We start from the raw sequence: 19703 nt of genomic DNA on the forward strand, positions 1-19703 counted from the left end.
AATAGGAAGCCAGTGTAGGGCAGACAAAACTGGTGTGATGTGATCATCATACAATTGTTAAGGGGATGCAGACCAGAGAAAGACTTTCGTCTTGTTTACATCAGGGTCCCCCATTTTCAATTCATCATAACATATATGACACACACGACATACAGATAGACAGTACTGCTACATCTATACATTTATGACATACCAGATTTGTAACTTCTCCCCTTTGTTAAGCAAACTACATAAAGACTTTGAACGATGGTCGCTATTATCCCTGTCCTTAACTGCGCAAGTCAACTCAGTTAAGATGAACTCCCTGCCAAAATTGTCATACCTTTTTCAGTGTTTACCCATCTTTCTTACAACAGTTTAGTGTCGCAGTTCATCTGGAATAGGAGAGTCCCTAGGCTCTGTAAAGCCCTCCTACAAAGACCAAAACCCCTGGGAGGGATGGCTCTGCCCAATTTATAATTATATTATTGGGCAGCCAACTTTAGAGTATTACAACATTGGGCACGGTTTGAAAACACACCTTCATCTCCTGTATGGTTGCTTTTGGAATCCTCCTCTTCCAGCCCTGCCTCACTGGCTGCTCTTGCTCATGCACCTCTACTTTTTACTGCCTCTCCCTACTCTAAAAATATTATTGTCAAATCAACACTTAGGCCATGGTTACACTGGGCTAAAACAGCAACGTTCTATTTTCGAATGATTACGTTTGCATGTCCAAGTTAACACTTTCTCTGCCAAGGACACCTAAACTCGTCATTCCCCGCCATGCTAATTCTGCCAATGACGCCGTAACACATCATTGAGATCAATATTTCAAAAATCTGTGATCGCAATCATATTTCTCCCCCGGAGACTTGAGATCTACTGTTGATCCCCTCTCAACTCTCCAACGGTTCAAGAGCGCCATCTGGTGGCCGATCGGCGGATCGCCCAAACCGGAAACCGGAAACGGAAGCTGGTGCTCATTCCAATTCGGTCCGATCACTCGCTAATAGTCCCGGGACTCGAGCTAGACACAATGGATAGCAATCCGTTACCAATAACTCGATAAACAACATGATTTGGACGTATATACTATTATACAACCTGGAGATGGATCGCATATTTCAACATCCCATAATAGGAATATTTTTGCTCCACACTCATCGCCCAACGCTACGAGGAAGCTACGGTGAGTTTCAGCGTTTTTCGTGTTCGATACAAACTGCTCTAATGATCATATCACCCACACTAGATGAATCATCTAACGTTGGCCACGGAATTATAAACGACCCCCCCCCCCCCCATCCGGTCAACATAAGATGATAAGTAGTAACTTCTAGAAGCACGTCCATTTGAAATGTTTTATCTCGCGCCGATCGCTATCAAACTGTATACAATCATCAATATAATGCATTTAGGGCTATAAATCACGTTCTGCAGAAAGCTGCAGAAAACTATAAAAACATACTTATACTTTAGACCGTATTTTAGTATGAATATGTGAATGAAAAAGTATAACGTTGCTACACCCTGAACAATAGATACTTGATGTTGAATGGGCCATAGTAATGTCAATTTAGCAATACAATTTAAAAAGTTATAGCCCTGCAAAGAAGGGGAACTTCTCCATAGACAAATAGAGCTGGCAGAGGATGGTATAATGATGTACATAAGCCTGGCGAAGAAAGTGTTAAAAAGAAACGCAGTTTTGGCAGGAAAACACGTTTTTATAGCGGCAACGCTGAAAGGGTGTTTTTGTTTTGGAAACTCGCCGACAATGGTGCCATGTAATTTGCGCAAGCCGGATACGGAGCCGTTCTGCCCAATGCCCATGCGCAGTAGAGACCTGCACGGTTATTTCCAGTGTTTACAGCAGAGCTGTCCCAAGTAGCTGCGGCTAACTTGTTGTCAAGTTATTGTTATAAGGAGCCCAGTCCAAAACTACAACAGTCTGCATACCCTTAACAATTGTGTGTATTGAGCCGTATTGTATTGTACCCAGGCGCGGAACTTTGTTCCTAGCGGTGGGGGGGACATATTAGGGGGCGTGGTCAGTGACGTCGCAGGGGGGGGGGGGGGGGGGGGGGTAGGGGGGGACGCCCCCCCTTCCCATTTATTTTTTCTAATACCAGGTGTGCAATATGCATTTTCACAGGCGGTGGCGCCTCTTGTAAGAAGTGGTCATCGTGGAGCCAGGGCTTGTCCAGCTGCACGTCCGCTAATTTAACACTTTAACTGCCGGAAGACGTGTTAAGGCGTCCTTCCCCGCCATGCTCAAGTTGCCGAAGACGCCGTAACTCGTCTTTGATATCAATATTTCAAAAATCTGTGATCGGAATCATATTTCCCATCCGCTGGCCTGAGACCCACCAAAAAGCCCCACTGAACCCTCTAGCGGTTCAAGAGCGCCATCTGGTGGCCGATCGGCGCAATCGCCTAACAGGAAGTTACTTGGACGATGTGCTGTTCTCCCATATTACTTCCGGGCACTCGGTAAAGGTCCCGGCACTCTAGCTCGTCACAATACATAGCGATCCGTTGCCAATAACTCGATAAACAACATGATTTGGACGTATATACCATTATACAACCTGGAAATGGACCGGGTATTCCAACATCCCATAATAGGAAAATGTATACTCCACGCTCATCGCCCAACGGCGCGAGGAAGATACGGTAAGATTCAGCGTTATTTTTCAATATCTTCTATACTAACTGATCTGATGAACATTTGACCCACATTAGATGAATGGTATAACGCTGCCCACGGAATTATAAACGCCCCCTCACCCATCCGGTCAACATCATATGACGTGTAGTAACTTCCAGAAGTCCGTCCAGTTGGATTTTTTTATATCGCGCCGATTGCTATCAAACTGTATTTGATCATCAATATAATGCATTTGGGGCTATAAATCACGTTCTGGAGAAAGCTGCAGAAAGAGATGAAAACATACTTATACTTTAGTTCATATTTTAGTATGAATATGTGAATGAAAAAGTTTAACGTTCATACACCCTGAACAATACATATAGGACATTGAATGGGCCCTAATAATGGCAATTTAGCAATAGAATTTAAAAAGTTATAGCCCTGCAAAGAAGGGGAATTTCTCCATAGACAAATAGAGCTGGCAACCTATGGTATATCATGAATTTAGCCTTAGGCAATCAAAGTGTTAATATAATGATACTAGTGAATTTTTTTTAACTCTGTCAAAATAAACGAGCTGCATAGGCATAATAAACTGTAAGCGACATATACATGTTTGCACTGTCTTTTTCCTATTATAAAGTGCCTCTCGAGACTCGGGTCCATAACACATAACAGAAGATTGTAATGCAGGTGCTCGCATTATAAATCGAATGTATGCGAGACAAACAATGTAATCGTTTTGATGCATACATCTCTGCCCAGCCTACCCCACCTGTTGCTGTTGCGCCCCCGCACAGAGAGACCCATATCCCCGCACCAGAACGCTACGACGGGGACGTCTCTAAATGTCATGCCTTTATTTTTCAATATTCACTAGTATTCGGACAACAGCCGCACACTTAAAGTGATACATCTAAAATCGCTTACCTTACCTGTCGGGGGTCCAGGACTCCTGCGTTAGAATGGGCGACAGGCAGCTCTCCACTTCCCTCTGCAATTCGTTCCCTGCATACATCGCAAAAGGTATTCGACCACCCTCCCGGGGGCTCGGATAGTTCTTGTAACTGCCTCCGTGTTCAAGTTTAAGTTAAGTATGATGTCATAGACTATGTCAAATGTCATGACTCATAGTAGAATCGGCTGGCTTGTTCGCCATCTGCCAGGGAAACCGCAGATATATGCCTTTACTGCGAATTGAGAGCGTCCCAAAAATTATTCCAGGCCGCTATTTTTTTTTTTTTTTTTTTTAAACTTAAATTTTTTATTAACAGTTATTTAGACAGACAGCACTTACAAAAAATAAATAATAAAAAATGAAGAGACTAGCATCACAATAAAAACAAAAAGAAAAAACAGTGTACATAAATATTTACATGGGTATCACATGGTTAGTTGTCTGGTTCCCCTACTGTTGTTTTCTAGGTATTTGATACAAAGGCTGATTGTGTATCTCCCTTAAACAGGCATAAACAGGTAATTCCTACTCAAAGACAATAAATGCTGACTAAGGTTTGTATGTGTGATCTGGGTCCAGAGACCCTCCTTGAGCTTCTTTCTTCCCTTCTCCTTCGTCCTTTCTTTTTTTTTTCTCTTGTTTATTAACTTTCACTTTGCCTTTTGGTTCACCCATACACAAACCACATCATCCCTGAATATTTAATATCACACCGTTAAACAGACATAAATAATAGGTATAAAAGCATTCAGCAATTGTAATATCCCAAAAACAAAATAGAAAATATTAACTAAAGTACAGGTGTGTGACATGGGTTCATAGACCCTGCTTGAACATCTTTCCTCCTTTACCCTTCGCTCTCTTGTGTTGCATTTGGTTCTTCCTCTGTGATGTCGTTCTCGTTCCTTTTATAATCCTCCCACTTTCCCCATCTTTCCCCAAATTTATCTTCCTGTAACCTCAGCATGTGTGTTATCCTTTCCATATCCTGTATTTCTTCCACTATTCCTACCCATTTTGCTATTGTCGGTGGGTCTTCCTTGTACCACAGTCTCGTTATTGCTTTTCTGGCCGCTATCAACATTATCTTTATTAAATATTTGTCCCCCCCTTGTATTCCCTCGTGTGTCAGGTCTCCTAAGTAAAGCACCAGTCCTGTTTGTGGTAGCCCGTATCCTAATATTCTGATCATTGCTTCCCCTATCTCCTCCCAATACCCCTTCAGCTTCTGACATCCCCAGAATATGTGCGTGTGATTTGCCCCCTCCTTCCCACACATCCTCCAGCATGCTTTTTGTGTTGGTGCATATTTTCCCTTCAGCTCTGGGGTTATAAAGAATCTGATTATGTTTTTCCATCCAAATTCTTTCCATATTCTCGATCCTGTTGTTGAATGTTGTATCTCACATATGTTCCCCCATTCCTTCCCTGTTATTCCTATCTCTAGTTCTCTCTCCCATTTCTCCCTTATATAATCGGTCGTGTGTCCCTTGCTGGTCATTATAGCCCGGTATATTGCTGATATTACTCTTCCTTGCCCCCCTTCGTATGCCCATACTATCATCTTTATTATTCCATTCTGTCCCTCGTCTTTGGCCCCCCTTATTTCTTTGTTGTAGTAATCTCTAACCTGTAGATATCTGAAGTGGTCCCTGTTTTCTAGTCCAAATTTCTCCTTTAATTTTTGTAGTGTCTGCATTTCTCCCTTCTCTATCATTTTGCATATCGCTGTTGCCCCCCCCCCCCCCCCTCTCCCACCTTCTGAATCCATGGTCTAACCTCCCTGGTTTGAATCTCTTGTCATGTGCTACCCATCTCAGGACCCCTGCCTGCTTCTCCAATTTGTGTGTTTTTACTACTCTGTTCCATATGGTCAAGGTGCATTTGGTGATTGGATCTAATAGTCCCTCTTTTTCTTTAAATAGTTCCCTATCCCCCACCAGAGCTTGTACCTTGTATCCCTCCCCTTCTTTTTCAATGTCTTTCCATCTTGCCTCATATCTGTCGTTACACCAGCACGTCACTGCTCTCAGTTGTGCTGCATAGTAATAATCTTGTAGGCTGGGTACTGCCATCCCTCCCTCTTCCTTTGGTAGTTGTAGTGTTTTATATCTGACCCGTGGTCTTCTCCCCGCCCATATGAACCTCGATATCAGTCTGTCCCACTCCCTGAATTGATTCTGTGGTATTTGTATCGGTAGTGACTGGAATAGGTACAGTAACCTTGATAGTATGTTCATTTTAATGACCTCTATTCTTGAATTGAAGTCCAAGGGCATTACTGTCCATCTCTCTAGGTCTCTCTTGATGTTCTGATTTATCTGTGTATAATTCGCCTCAAACAGTTTCTCCACCCCTCTCGTGATGTTCACCCCTAAGTATTTAATCTTGTCCATGTCCCATCTTATCCCGTACTGTTTTCTAATTTCCGTCGTTGGAGAATAGTTCCATGCTAAGGTCTGTGTCTTTGTCACGTTTAGTTTGTATCCTGAGTAGTGGCCATATTCCTTCAGTAGATCCATCAGTGCCGGGAAGCTCTTTTCTGGTTGCCTCATGTATACTATCACGTCGTCTGCAAATAGGCCTAGTTTATATTCCGTTCCCTTTATCCTTACTCCCTTGATGTCCTCGGTCTGTCTGATCAGTTGTGCCAGTGGTTCTATGAAAACGGCGAAGAGCGTCGGTGAGAGACAACATCCCTGTCTGGTAGCCCTCTCTAATCTGATTCTATCCGTCAAGCTGCCATTCACCTTAACCCTCGCTGTCGGCTCTTGATATAGCGCCTTGATCATCTTCATCGCCCTCCCGTTCAGTCCGAACCTCATCAATGTTTTATATAAAAATGTCCAGCTCACACTGTCGAACGCTTTTTCTGCATCTAGGCTAATCAGTACCGCGCTACCCCCTTGTTTTTGTATCTCCTCTACTATGTGTAATGTCTTTCTCACGTTGTCCTGTGTCTGTCTCCCTTTAATAAATCCAGTTTGATCTTCATCTATAATGTCTGGCATAAACGTCTCAAATCTTTTTGATATTATCGATGTATACATCTTGTAATCTACGTTGAGTATGGACACAGGTCTGAAACTACTACATAATTCCCTATCCTTCCCTTCCTTCGGTATCGTGGTGATTATGGCTTCCTTCCACGGGGGGGGGGGGGGCATTTTCCCCTCTTCCATCGTGTGTCTGAACGCCGCCCCTAACATGGGTGCTAATTCAGTTCTAAATGTCTTGTAGAATTCCGATGGGAATCCGTCGCTCCCCGGATACTTGTTGTTTTTAGCTCTACTAATTGCATCTTCCAGTTCTTGTTCCGTAATTATTTTATTTAATTCTTCATTCTGTTCTTTCCCTATCGATGGTAACTCTAGCTTCTCCAGATATGTTTCTATTTCCTCTTCTCCCGCTGCTTTTGGCTGTGTGTATAATTTCTCATAGTATTCTCTAAATGTCCTCTCTATTTCAGCTGGGTCCCTCAATTTTTCATTAGTCTTTGTATCCCTTATTGTGTGTATCGTGTTCAACTTCTGTTGCGTTCTAATTCTCCTAGCCAACAGTCTGGTCGCTTTTGGTCCCCCTTCATAGTACGTTTGTTTCATGAACCTCGCTTTCTTTTCTATTTCCGTCAATAATTCCCTATTTATCCTGGCCTTTACTTCTTTGATTTCTCCGAGCGTTTCCTGTTCTTTTGATATCTGGTGTCTCCCCTCTAGCTTCTTCAGCTTCCCTATCAGATTGTGATATGTCTCCGTTCTGGCCTTCTTCAGCATTGCTGTTTTTTCCATCAATTTCCCCCTTATCACTACCTTCAGTGTGTCCCATAGAATGTTCCGGTCTACCGCCCCGTTGTCATTTTCTTCCTTATATCTGGCTATCTCCTCCTTGATCTGACTCACCACCCCTTTGTTATTTAATATTCCTACATTTAGTCTCCAAATCGTGTTCCTCCGTCTCCCTTCTAGATCTACTGTCAGATATATGGCACTGTGATCCGATATGTCCGCCACTCCTATACTGCTCTCCCGTGCCCTGTAACTGTCCCCCGTCGTCATCAAAAAGTAGTCTATTCTCGCATATGTCACGTGTGGGTGTGAGTAATGTGTGTATTCCCTGTCCATGGCGTGCATCCCCCTCCAAACGTCTGTAATTCCCATTTCCGTCATCTGAATATTCATATATCTACTGGCCGCTATTTCTTTACCAACGGATTTCCAGTTCCGCGTTGACGCTTCCAAGCCGCGTCTATTCGAATCCCAACTGGTTCATGCGTCGGCTACACGCTGCTTTAATAACACTGCATTATCGAGACAGCGCCCCTATGACTTTGAGTGGCAATGAATTCCAAGAGTAGGGTAAATCTGCAGTGCCGGCACTGTGTAGTAGCGAGTCACAGTGCTGGCCGCCAGGCCGCGCAGTTGCAGCGGTTTGAAACATGGGGGGGACAAATACTGCATTCTGAAATCATGCGGGGGACATTTTACGGGGACCCCCCCGCAAGTTACGCCCCTGATTGTACCCATTCTGCAATCTGTTAAATAAAGTTTTCATTTCTACTAGCGTTAACGTTACTACGTTAATAGCCTCGATGCTAACTATGTACATGGAGAATGCCATTCACATTAGCATGTAGCTAACAACACCGGAGATTTTTTTGTGAGACTAAACTATCCGCTCTTGGTGGTAAATTATGTTAATGTTGGTTTTGTTTCATCAACAAATGAGAGGCAGAACACACAGTGAATGTATCCGTTTTTTGTTTATTGTACTTTTATTGCACTTTGTTTTCTTGCTGAAAAATAAATGCTACGTTGGCTAAATGGCTCACGTGAGGTATTTAAAGATAGTGACTTTGTTGTTTTTTAGCAGGAAGTGTAGTGATGCATTCAACCTTTTCTGATTGGTTGAAAATGGCCTTCATGTTTGAACTACATCGCCACCTACTGCTTTGGCATTGTACTACATGTATATAGTAGAGGAGACAAAATGACGTCTAACTTAACTCTTAATTGCCTGCCAATACGCAGCGTTCTGAAAAGCGAAATGAAACTAAATGAAATGGCCCTAGTGTAACCGCAGCCTTAGGATATGGAATCAGGCCATGGTTACACTGGGGTAAAACAGCAACGTTCTTTTTTCGAATGATTACGTTTGCATGTCCAAGTTAAAAAGAAACGCAGTTTTGGCAAGAAAACACGTTTTTCGAGCGGCAACGCTGAAAGGGTGTTTTAGTTTTGGAAACTCGCCGAAACTCGCTGACAATGGTGCCATGTAATTTGCGCAAGCCGGATACGGAGCCGTTCTGCCCAATGGCCATGCGCAGCAGAGACCGACGCCAAATTCTCCCCTGGCTGGACCTCGACTCCGTCCATTAGTCCAAACATCAGAACTATTTCTGGGAGTCACTTGCAATATCGCGCTATAATTAATATAATTTGCTGTCCTCCTCAGATTGCTTATTCATGTGTAACACACACAGTTATTTCCAGTGTTTACAGCAGAGCTGTCCCAAGTAGCTGCGGCTACCAACGTGTTGTCAAGTTATTGTTATAAGGAGCCCTGTGAGGTTTGGTCCGCTCCCCGCCACACGCTCCGTTCCTTTAAGGTACTTTGTTGATTAATTGCATTCCCCGCCACACGCTCCGTTCCTGTAAGGTGCCGTGTTGATTGGTGCTCTCCCCGCCACACGCTTCTGGAGCAAGTATCAATTTCATCCCGCAGCTGTCACAGCTTGTAATCAGCGCCCTGTGGCTTTATATACCCTGATCCCCCTACTATCGATGTTGGATCGTTCTGAATACTCCTGCATTTGCCTGCCTTCCCCGTCGCTGTTTGCTGTCTTTTGCTCTCCAGGACTTTCGTGGAGAATCCCTGTGGAGAACCTGGTTTCCCGTTCTGAGCTGCGCCTCGTTATCTGCCTGCTTTACGTGTTGCGCTCTGGTGAGTTTTTCGAAACAGTTCTTTTGGATCATCAGTTTTTTGTGAGTTTGTGAAACACCGAAGAGAACCCGTTTTTGTTTGTACTGTTCTCACCTATTTTTGTGTTGGATTTACACTTTGGATTACCGTATTGTTTTTTCTCTGGACTCTGCTAACTGTGTGTGGTACACCGAAGAGCAAGTCACTTGGATATATACTGGATCAGTCACCTCTCTGTTTCTGTTGTGCGCTGGGCTAACTCAGATTTCTCTCTCTCTCCGTTTCCAACGGGAGTGAAAGCTGGGAGGATCTGCAGAGCCGCTTCAGACGTCACAAGCCAATTCCTCACCACCACCTACTGGGAGTATCTGCAGAGCCGCAACAACCTTCACATGCCAGATTCCCCGTTTGTTCGGTTGCTCAACTTCATTCCATCTTGTAACTCTGAAAATAAATACGCCCTTGCTTTGGCTAACTCTGAACAACTCTCTCTGTGCCGTTGCGTTTGAGGTCGGTTACAAACCCTAACATTACGATCCAACCATGACGACCACAGCCGACACAGAGAGAGTCAGAACAGCGTTGGCAGTCCAGATGGAGTTAACCAACGACCACAGCCTACAGCTAGATGCGGCTGCGGCTGCTGTACAGGAACTCCGAGAGCAGGTCCTGCCTATTCAGGGGTCCCTGGGCTCTCTGGCTAGCCAGCAGTCTAATATTCTCCTCCATTTACAAGCGCTGAGTGAAACCGTTAACACCTTGCTTGTAACCCCACTTACTTCAGGAGCCTCGGCCGGAGCATCACCCGCAGCCCTGGCAGGCCCCGCGCCTCCCGATCCCGCACCTCGGGAGCCCCGTCTCTCCGAACCACGGTTGTTCGACGGTAACTTCGAGGATTGTGCCACATTCATCATGCAATGTGAGTTGGTTTTTCGTCATCAACCCAGTCGATTCACTTCAGGGGGAGCCCAAGTGGCTTACATGACTAACTTGCTCTCAGGCCGGGCAGCCCAGTGGGTCACTGCCTCCTGGGCAATGGGGGCAGATTTCTGTTTTTCCTACCCTGACTTCGTGGCTGAGCTCCGCAGGGTTTTCCACCACCCAGCCCGTGGCCAGGACCCTGGAGCCCGGTTGGGTACCTTCCGGCAGGGCAGTGGTGGGGTCACCGACTACGTGCTGGAGTTCAGACTGGCGGCAACGGAGAACGGTTGGAACGATCAAGCACTTCGTCTCACCTTCATGAGGGGGCTCAACGACGCAGTCAGGGACCAGCTCGCGACCCGTGAGGAACCTGTGTCCCTCGAGGACCTGTTCAGCCTCGCCATTCGCATCGACGGACGCCTCCAGGAGAGAAGACGTGAGAGAACCCGACAGGGACCTCCAGAGGTACTCCGGACCCCCCGTACTCGTGACGGTACTGCTGGTCGCCCTGCTCCCAACACGACTGGTGGCTCTTTTCCCTCCCGTTCGGTGCCCGAGGAGGAACCCATGCAGCTGGGACGTTCTCATCTTAGCCAAGCTGAACGGGAGGCGAGGTTCAGGTCCGGCCTTTGCCTCTACTGCGGTCGGGATGGACACCGTATCGCCAACTGCCCCACCCGGCCAAAAGACCAGGCTCGCCGGGAGCCTGGTGAGCCGTTTTTCTCGTTCCCAGAGCCGTGCACCACCTAGCCGTTTGATGAGCGTCACCCTGGCCTGGGCGGACCAACGGGCCACGGTGGAGGCACTCATTGACTCGGGGGCTGACGAGAGTTTCCTAGACTTCGAGTTTGCTACCCGGGCCAACATTCCACTTGAGGACCTAGTGAGGCCATTGGAGGTATTCGCATTGGACCAACACCGCCTGGCTGACATCACTCAACGCACCTGCCCTGTCCTGCTCACCATTGCTGGTAACCACGTTGAGAGACTCCAGTTTTTTATCACCAGATCCCCTCTTGTCCCAGTAGTCCTGGGCCGGCCCTGGCTCGCGCTGCACGAGCCCCACATCGCCTGGTCCTCCGGTACCATCAAGGGTTGGAGCTCCTCCTGTCATGCCCAGTGTCTTCAGGCGGCGTCCTGTCCCTCGCTCCGGAGATCCGTTGGTGAGCCGCCTCCGGACCTCTCGACCATACCCCCCGAGTACCACGACCTCATGGAGGTTTTCAGTAAGTCCAGGGCTCAGGCCCTTCCGCCTCACCGGCCTTACGACTGTGCCATCGACCTCCGCTCAGGGGCTCCCCTTCCCGGCAGCCGCCTCTACAGTCTGACCGTCCCGGAGAAGGCAGCGATGGATCAATACATCTCTGAGTCCTTGGAAGCAGGACTCATTCGGCCTTCCTCCTCTCCTGTGGCGGCCGGTTTCTTCTTTGTTGGGAAGAAGGACGGAGACCTTCGACCCTGCATCGACTATCGCCAGCTCAACGAGATCACCATTAAGAACAAGTATCCTCTACCTCTCATGAACTCCACCTTCGAGCCTCTCACCCAGGCTACCGTCTTTACCAAGCTGGACCTCCGGAGTGCCTACCATCTAGTCCGTATCCGAGAGGGCGATGAATGGAAGACCGCCTTCAAGACTCCCAGGGGCCACTACGAGTACCTGGTGATGCCGTTCGGCCTCACCAACGCTCCGGCGGTATTCCAGGCGCTCATGAACGACGTCCTTCGTGACATGCTGGAGGAGTTTGTGGTAGTATACCTAGACGACATCCTCATCTTCTCCAAGACCCTCGAGGAACACATCCAGCATGTCCGCCGTGTGCTGGAGCGCCTCCTCCACAATCGGCTCTTCGTCAAGGCGGAGAAGTGCCGATTCCACTCCGACTCCGTCGATTACCTGGGCTTCATTGTGGAGAGAGGCTTGACCCGAGCTGATCCTCGCAAGATCCAGGCCGTGGAGGAGTGGCCGGAACCCACCTCTCGGAAGGAGTTACAGAGCTTCCTCGGGTTCGCCAACTTCTACCGAAGGTTCATCCGGAACTACAGTCAAGTGGCGGAACCGCTTACCAGACTGACCTCTCCCGCCCTGCCGTTCGACTGGTCCCCAGCGGCGTGTGCTGCGTTCCGCTCCCTCAAGAAGAGGTTCACTTCCGCCCCGATCTTGCTCCATCCAGACCCCAAGAGACAGTTCATCGTTGAGGTGGGCGCCTCGGATACTGGACTGGGAGCTATCTTATCCCAGCGGTCGGCAACAGACCAGAAGGTACATCCGTGCGCCTTCTACTCGCGTCGGTTGCTCCCTGCCGAGAGGAACTATGACATCGGCAATCGGGAGCTGCTGGCGGTTGTGGCTGCCTTGGAGGAGTGGCGTCATTGGCTAGAGGGGGCCGAGGAGCCGTTTACCATTTGGACGGACCACAAGAACCTGACGTACATCCGTGCTTCCAAGCGGCTCAATGGCCGGCAGGCAAGATGGGCCAGCTTCCTCAGTCGGTTCGACTTCTCGCTGACGTTTCGCCCTGGTTCCCGCAACACGAAGGCCGACTCCCTGTCCCGGTTACACTCCAAGGGGGCTCCAACCACTGAGGACCCGACTCCCATCCTCCCAGAGGCCAGGGTGGTAGGAGTCGTCACCTTGGGCATCGAGGGGGTGGTAAGGCGTGCCCTACGCTTCCATCGCGCTCCAGGCAATGTACCGGTTCATCGTCTCTTCGTCCCCGACTCGGTCCGGTCCCGGGTCCTCCAGTGGGGCCATACCAGCCGGTTCGCCTGCCACCCGGGCGTTCATCGCACGTTCTCCTTCCTGGCTCGTCGATTCTGGTGGCCCACCATGAGGAACGACGTCAAGGAGTTCGTACTGGCCTGCGCAGTCTGCGCCCGCAGCAAGGCCTCCCACCAGGCACCTTCCGGGCTATTACAGCCGCTTCCCATTCCGAGCCGTCCTTGGTCACATGTGGCGCTGGACTTCGTCACGGGTCTTCCCTCCTCCCAGGGGAACACGTGCCTACTGACCGTGGTGGATCGGTTCAGCAAGGGGGTTCACCTCGTGGCTAGGGATGGGTATCGTTAGGATTTTATCGATACTACTACTCTTATCGATACTGCTTAACGGTTCGGTACTTTATCGATACTCTTATCGGTTCTTTTTGATTATTTCTTTTGCAAGACAATTAATTAAGAACAGAATCGACATTGCTTTATTATTTATACAACTTAATACTTTATAAATAAGTATTATAAATAAATATAATTTCTTCAGCAACAGCAGCAGCAATGTTCTTTTATATAACTTTATAAATAAATATAATAAATTAATATAATTTCTTCAGCAACAGCAGCAACAATGTTTTAAATGTGTCTGACTCTGAATTATAGACTTTTTATAATAAACAACAAATGCAAAAGGCTAACAGAACTGTGACACTCGTTCACCCTATCCTCTGTCATCCTTCCTCTAGCTGCTACTGTAGGGAGAAAGGACTTTGGGTGGTGGAGGGAGGTAGAGGGAGGATGTGTGGTGGCCCTGGGCTCACTGGCCTGGGACACATTGGTGGCTGACGCCTCAGCTTGACGATCTATAAAAAGTTTTTAGATTGTAGTATTTGTAGCTAAACAATTATTTTGTTTATTAGCCTATTTGTAATAATTCGTTATTAGCCTAGGAAACTCCGTATCTTGGCTTACCGGCTGCAGTGGACGTGGATGCAGATGGACCACTGCGCGCAAGGCAGTCGAATACGGCGCATTTCTGCACGCTAATATCATGTTTTGCCAACAAATGTTTTGATAGGTTGCTCGTATTGCCACCCTTACTGGCAAATGTTTTGTTGCACTTGTGGCAACGTGCATTGTCGGCATTGACCCTTGTAAAGTATATCCATACTTTAGAACGCTTCGCTCTATCCGCCATGATCACGACTCAGTGCATGCAGAGCTGCTGTCTGTGTGCAGCGCGCTATAGCACGGGGCGTCGGGGCACTTTCATTAAGGAGTACCCGTATGTAGTACCCGTATGTCTATGTGTAGCACTAGCGAGCGACTCGCGAGGAGTGTGTGTAATAATTGACTCGCTGGCTTTGGCTCGCTTCTCGTGCAGAGACAGAGAGAGGATCGATCGCAACTTTTAAATAATAATAATAATAATAATAATAATTTCTCTAGAGTATCGATAGCAGTACCGAGGACGTTGGAGCTTATAAATACTCCGGTATTTTCTAATATAGTACCGGTTCCCGTTCAAAACCGGGGTCCGGGGGGCATCCCTACTCGTGGCCCTTCCCAAGCTTCCCTCAGCGGCCGAGACGGCGGACCTCCTGACACGCCACGTGTTTCGCCTCCATGGTTTTCCCCAGGACGTCGTCTCGGACCGGGGGCCCCAGTTCACTTCCCAGGTATGGCGGGCTTTTTGCAAGGGATTGGGGGCAACGGTCAGTCTTTCCTCTGGTTATCATCCCCAGACTAACGGACAAACGGAGAGGATGAACCAGAGTGTGGAGTCTGCTCTTCGGTGTGTGGCTGCCGAGAGACCAGCTTCTTGGAGCCGTTTCCTTCCCTGGGTCGAGTACTCCATCAACTCCATGGTCAGTTCCGCCACCGGCCTCTCACCCTTTGAGGTATCCCTGGGCTACCAACCCCCTCTTTTCCCTGCACAGGAGACGGAGGTGGCAGTTCCCTCCGTACAGGACCACCTCGACTGGTGCCGTCGGGTCTGGGAGATCACCAGGACCGCGCTGCTCCGGTCATCAGAGCGCGCCTGTCATGGGGCTGACCGGCGCCGGGTTCCTGCGCCGACGTACCACCCTGGGCAGAGGGTGTGGCTTTCCGCAAGGGACCTTCCACTTCGGTCCTCGGCCAAGAAGCTTAAACCCCGGTTCGTCTGACCTTTTGAGGTTCTGAAGGTACTCAGTCCGGCGGCGGTGAGTCTTAAGCTTCCTGCGTCCATGCACATTCACCCCGTTTTCCATGTGTCCCGGGTTAAGCCTGTCTCTCTCAGTCCCCTGATGCCTCCTGCTCCGGAACCACCTCCTCCCGAGATGGTGGACGGTCACCCCCAGTGGCAGGTCCGCCGGTTGATGGGCGTTCGACGGCGGGGTCGGGGGTTCCAGTACCTGGTGGACTGGGAGGGGTACGGTCCGGAAGAACGGAGCTGGGTCTCCCGCCAGCTCATTGTGAATCCCGGCCTGATCACCGACTTCCATCGTGCCCATCCGGGCGAGCCGGGTCGGCCTGGTCGCCGGGTGGCTCCCGTGGAGGGGGGGGTACTGTGAGGTTTGGTCCGCTCCCCGCCACACGCTCCGTTCCTTTAAGGTACTTTGTTGATTAATTGCATTCCCCGCCACACGCTCCGTTCCTGTAAGGTGCCGTGTTGATTGGTGCTCTCCCCGCCACACGCTTCTGGAGCAAGTATCAATTTCATCCCGCAGCTGTCACAGCTTGTAATCAGCGCCCTGTGGCTTTATATACCCTGATCCCCCTACTATCGATGTTGGATCGTTCTGAATACTCCTGCATTTGCCTGCCTTCCCCGTCGCTGTTTGCTGTCTTTTGCTCTCCAGGACTTTCGTGGAGAATCCCTGTGGAGAACCTGGTTTCCCGTTCTGAGCTGCGCCTCGTTATCTGCCCGCTTTACGCGTTCCGCTCTGGTGAGTTTTTGGAAACAGTTCTTTTGGATCATCAGTTTTTTGTGTGTTTGTGAAACACCGAAGAGATCCCGTTTTTGTTTGTACTGTTCTCACCTATTTTTGTGTTGGATTTACACTTTGGATTACCGTATTGTTTTTTCTCTGGACTCTGCTAACTGTGTGTGGTACACCGAAGATCAAGTCACTTGGATATATACTGGATCAGTCACCTCTCTGTTTCTGTTGTGTGCTGGGCTAACTCAGATGTCTCTCTCTCTCCGTTTCCACCGGGAGTGAAAGCTGGGAGGATCTGCAGAGCCGCTTCAGACGTCACAAGCCAATTCCTCACCACCACCTACTGGGAGTATCTGCAGAGCCGCAACAACCTTCACATGCCAGATTCCCCGTTTGTTCGGTTGCTCAACTTCATTCCATCTTGTAACTCTGAAAATAAATACGCCCTTGCTTTGGCTAACTCTGAACAACTCTCTCTGTGCCGTTGCGTTTGAGGTCGGTTACAAACCCTAACAAGCCCAGTCCAAAACTACAGTCTGCATACAGTCTGCATACCCTTAAAAATTGTGTGTATTGAGCCGTATTGTAATTTGTACCCATTCTGCAATCTGTTAAATAAAGTTTTCATCCATTTCTACTAGCGTTAACGTTACTACGTTAATAGCCTTGATGCTAACTATATACATGGAGAATGCCATTCACATTAGCATGTAGCTAACAACACCGGAGATCTTTTTGTGAGACTAAACTATCCGCTCTTGGTGGTAAATTGTGTTGATGTTGGTTTTGTTTCATCAACAAATGAGAGGCAGAACACACAGTGAATGTATCCGTTTTGTTTATTGCACTTTTATTGCACTTTCTTTGCTGAAAAATAAATGCTACATTGGCTAAACGCGAGGTATTTAAAGATGGTGGACTGTTGTTTTTTAGCAGGAAGTGTAGTGGCACGTTCAACCTTTCTGATTGGTTGAAAATGGCCTTCATGTTTGAACTACATCGCCACCTACTGCTTTGGCATTGTACTACATGTATATACATCACTCGGTGCTCAGGAGGCAAAACGACGTCTAACTTGCCTGCCATTACGTAGCGTTCTGAAAAACTAAACTGAAACTGAAAACTGAAAACGAAACTGGCCCTAATGTAACCGCAGCCTAAAGACGACATTTTGGTTTACAATCTTTTTCTTTACTAGCTCCAATTACAGCTAACCCTGCACTTCCTTAAGATGGAGAAAATAAGGTGTGTCATAAGGGGTTCTACAGCTAGATTTTATAAAACATGGGGTTGTTTCTTTACTTATGTTGGGGAACAAGGTTCAATCGACCCCCCATAAATAATGCTCACTTCTAGCCTAGCATTGTCTGGTCGATTGACCTATCAACATGTGCAGGTATAACCCGATGTTTACCTTCTCACGTTTTTTCCATTCCTCTCTTTCTGCTGTACAGTCCTTGTCCTGAGTGTACATATCTGTTCAATTGACTGTACGTCCGAAACAATATCTATATATTTATTTTGTGGTGTACTCGCTGTAGTCTATATTCAACAGACCTATACTTTGACTACTTATACGTAGCTTTGTGCAATATGTATACTATTTACATTCAACAGACCTATATTTTGTCTACTTATACATAGCTTTGTGCAATAGGTATACTGCTTACATTCAACAGACCTATATTTTGACTAATTATATGTAGCTTTGTGCAATATATATATATATGTATATATATACATATATATATATATATATATATATATATATATATATATATATATATATATATATATATATATATATATATATATATATATATATATATATATATATATATATATATATATATATATATATATATTATTTACATTCAACAGACCTATATTTTGACTACTTATATGTAGATAATATGTGCAATACGTCTGGCATATATGTGTACAGTTTGACCTTGTGCTCATTTCATATTGCAATGAAAAACTCCAATAAACAAAGTTTTTGGCCTGACCTGTAGGCTATCTGCCTCCATACATTTGTGCTAAGCTAGGCTAGCTTGCAGCCGGATAGCTTCCCATAATGTTGGAATGTTTCTTTAACAATGAGTCATCCTTAACACTTTACATTTTGTATTGACAGGAAAGTGCAGTTTGTGACATAGGGAAGTTGGGGCATGGTGGGGTCAAGGGGGCCCCATAGAAATGATTGCCGGGCCCCTGGTGAGCCGTTAATGCCAATCAATGTGTAATGCTAAACTGTTTTCCAGAGAAAGTTGAATTGATTAATTCATTCATTTATCCATTAATTTATTCAGTCATTCATTAAATGTTCTTCTCCTACAGGTAAAATAAAAGAGATCTGTCCGCCCAGATACAAGGTGGTATGCCAGGTTGTGATTGGCCAGAAGGGGAATCAAGATGTACGGGTGGTCAGTCGCTGTCTCTGGAATGAGAAGCTGGATTCCTTTGCTGTAGCTGAATTCCAGAACAATTCACTCTATGCCTTGGCTATAGTTCATGGGATATATTCAGAATGAATGATGATGGTCAGGGATGTAGAGGTGATTGATGAAGTTGGTTAGCTCGGACCAGAACTCTTATTATTATTCTCTATGAGAGTTCTGGATTGTGAACGTAGCTAGCTAGCATGGTTTTTAGAGATAAAAACTCCACTAGCCTACTGCAACAAAGTATTTCCAGAGCATAGACGGTATAGGTAACAAACGCATGGTTTTCGCATCATACAAAGGAAGTTTAGTCAAAATGTTAATGTTTAATCCAGCGTCTCTTTGTCTGACTGCTGTTTTGCTTGATGCTACCCTTAGTGAACAAAACTTTTACTGTGTTTGTACACTGGCTTGCTATAGGCCAGCATCAAGCAAAACAGAAGTCAGACGAGGTGAGGTTAGTAATTTTTTACTGTTCATTTTAACGACAGTCAAAACTCTGTCAAAATGCTTTCCCCCTAACCTACTGGTACTTTGCAGTAGTGATGAGTTTTGAATAGTTGTATATCTAAAAGGCATGCTAGCTCTGGTCGTGCTCGAGAACTCTCATACAAAGTAATGAGAATTATGGTCCGAGCTATGTGGGTATTACTGCTAAAGTGAGGTGGCTATACTATAAATCAGCGTTGTACTGTAGTTGGTGCCCTATACTATTTAGCCTGGAGGAACAATGGTCAAAATTGTACATGGGCAGTGGGCCTCTGGTCAAAAATAATCTGATATGTAGTTTATATTTTTTATGAACAGGGATGCTTATAAACATGCCTTGTAATGTGATATTTTTTTTCCTGTATAATTTAGATGTTATTAAACTGAATCAAAACAGACAAATTCAGAATATTTTACATTCTCTAGTCTATAACACTATGGAGGGATACAATTAGTTTGTGAAGGGCCCAATCTGGCCATGCCTATGTTGCCCTGGACTTGTCACTGTACACTGTACATTGGAATACTGACAAAGCCATACTTGGTCATTTACTGTACAACTGGGTTAGGACATTTGTAGGGGCCAGTTTCGAATTGCAGTCTCCCGTAGGTGTTCTTTGAGAGTGTTTTTGAAAGTGGGTAGTGATTCACATTCCTTTACAGCTTTGGGTAGGGCGTTCCACATTGATGTGGCATAATTG

The 19703-nt window shown here is 46.6% G+C and overlaps 1 protein-coding gene across 1 annotated transcript in view; it reads left to right on the forward strand.

Moving 5' to 3' along the window:
- The window catches only part of dynlt4 (dynein light chain Tctex-type 4), a gene marked incomplete at its 3' end in the record, with an annotated part of 50903 nt that extends 32300 nt beyond the window's left edge, over positions 1 to 18603 (forward strand). The window contains exon 6 of the mRNA XM_084327724.1: positions 18410 to 18603. Within this exon, the coding sequence (XP_084183850.1) occupies positions 18410 to 18603 (194 nt within the window). The remainder of the gene's footprint in view (positions 1 to 18409) is intronic.
- Between the last annotated feature and the right edge of the window lie 1100 nt (positions 18604 to 19703).

The sequence above is a fragment of the Notolepis coatsorum genome (assembly GCF_963971535.1).
Source record: "Notolepis coatsorum genome assembly, chromosome: 13".
Lineage (NCBI taxonomy): Eukaryota > Metazoa > Chordata > Actinopteri > Aulopiformes > Paralepididae > Notolepis > Notolepis coatsorum.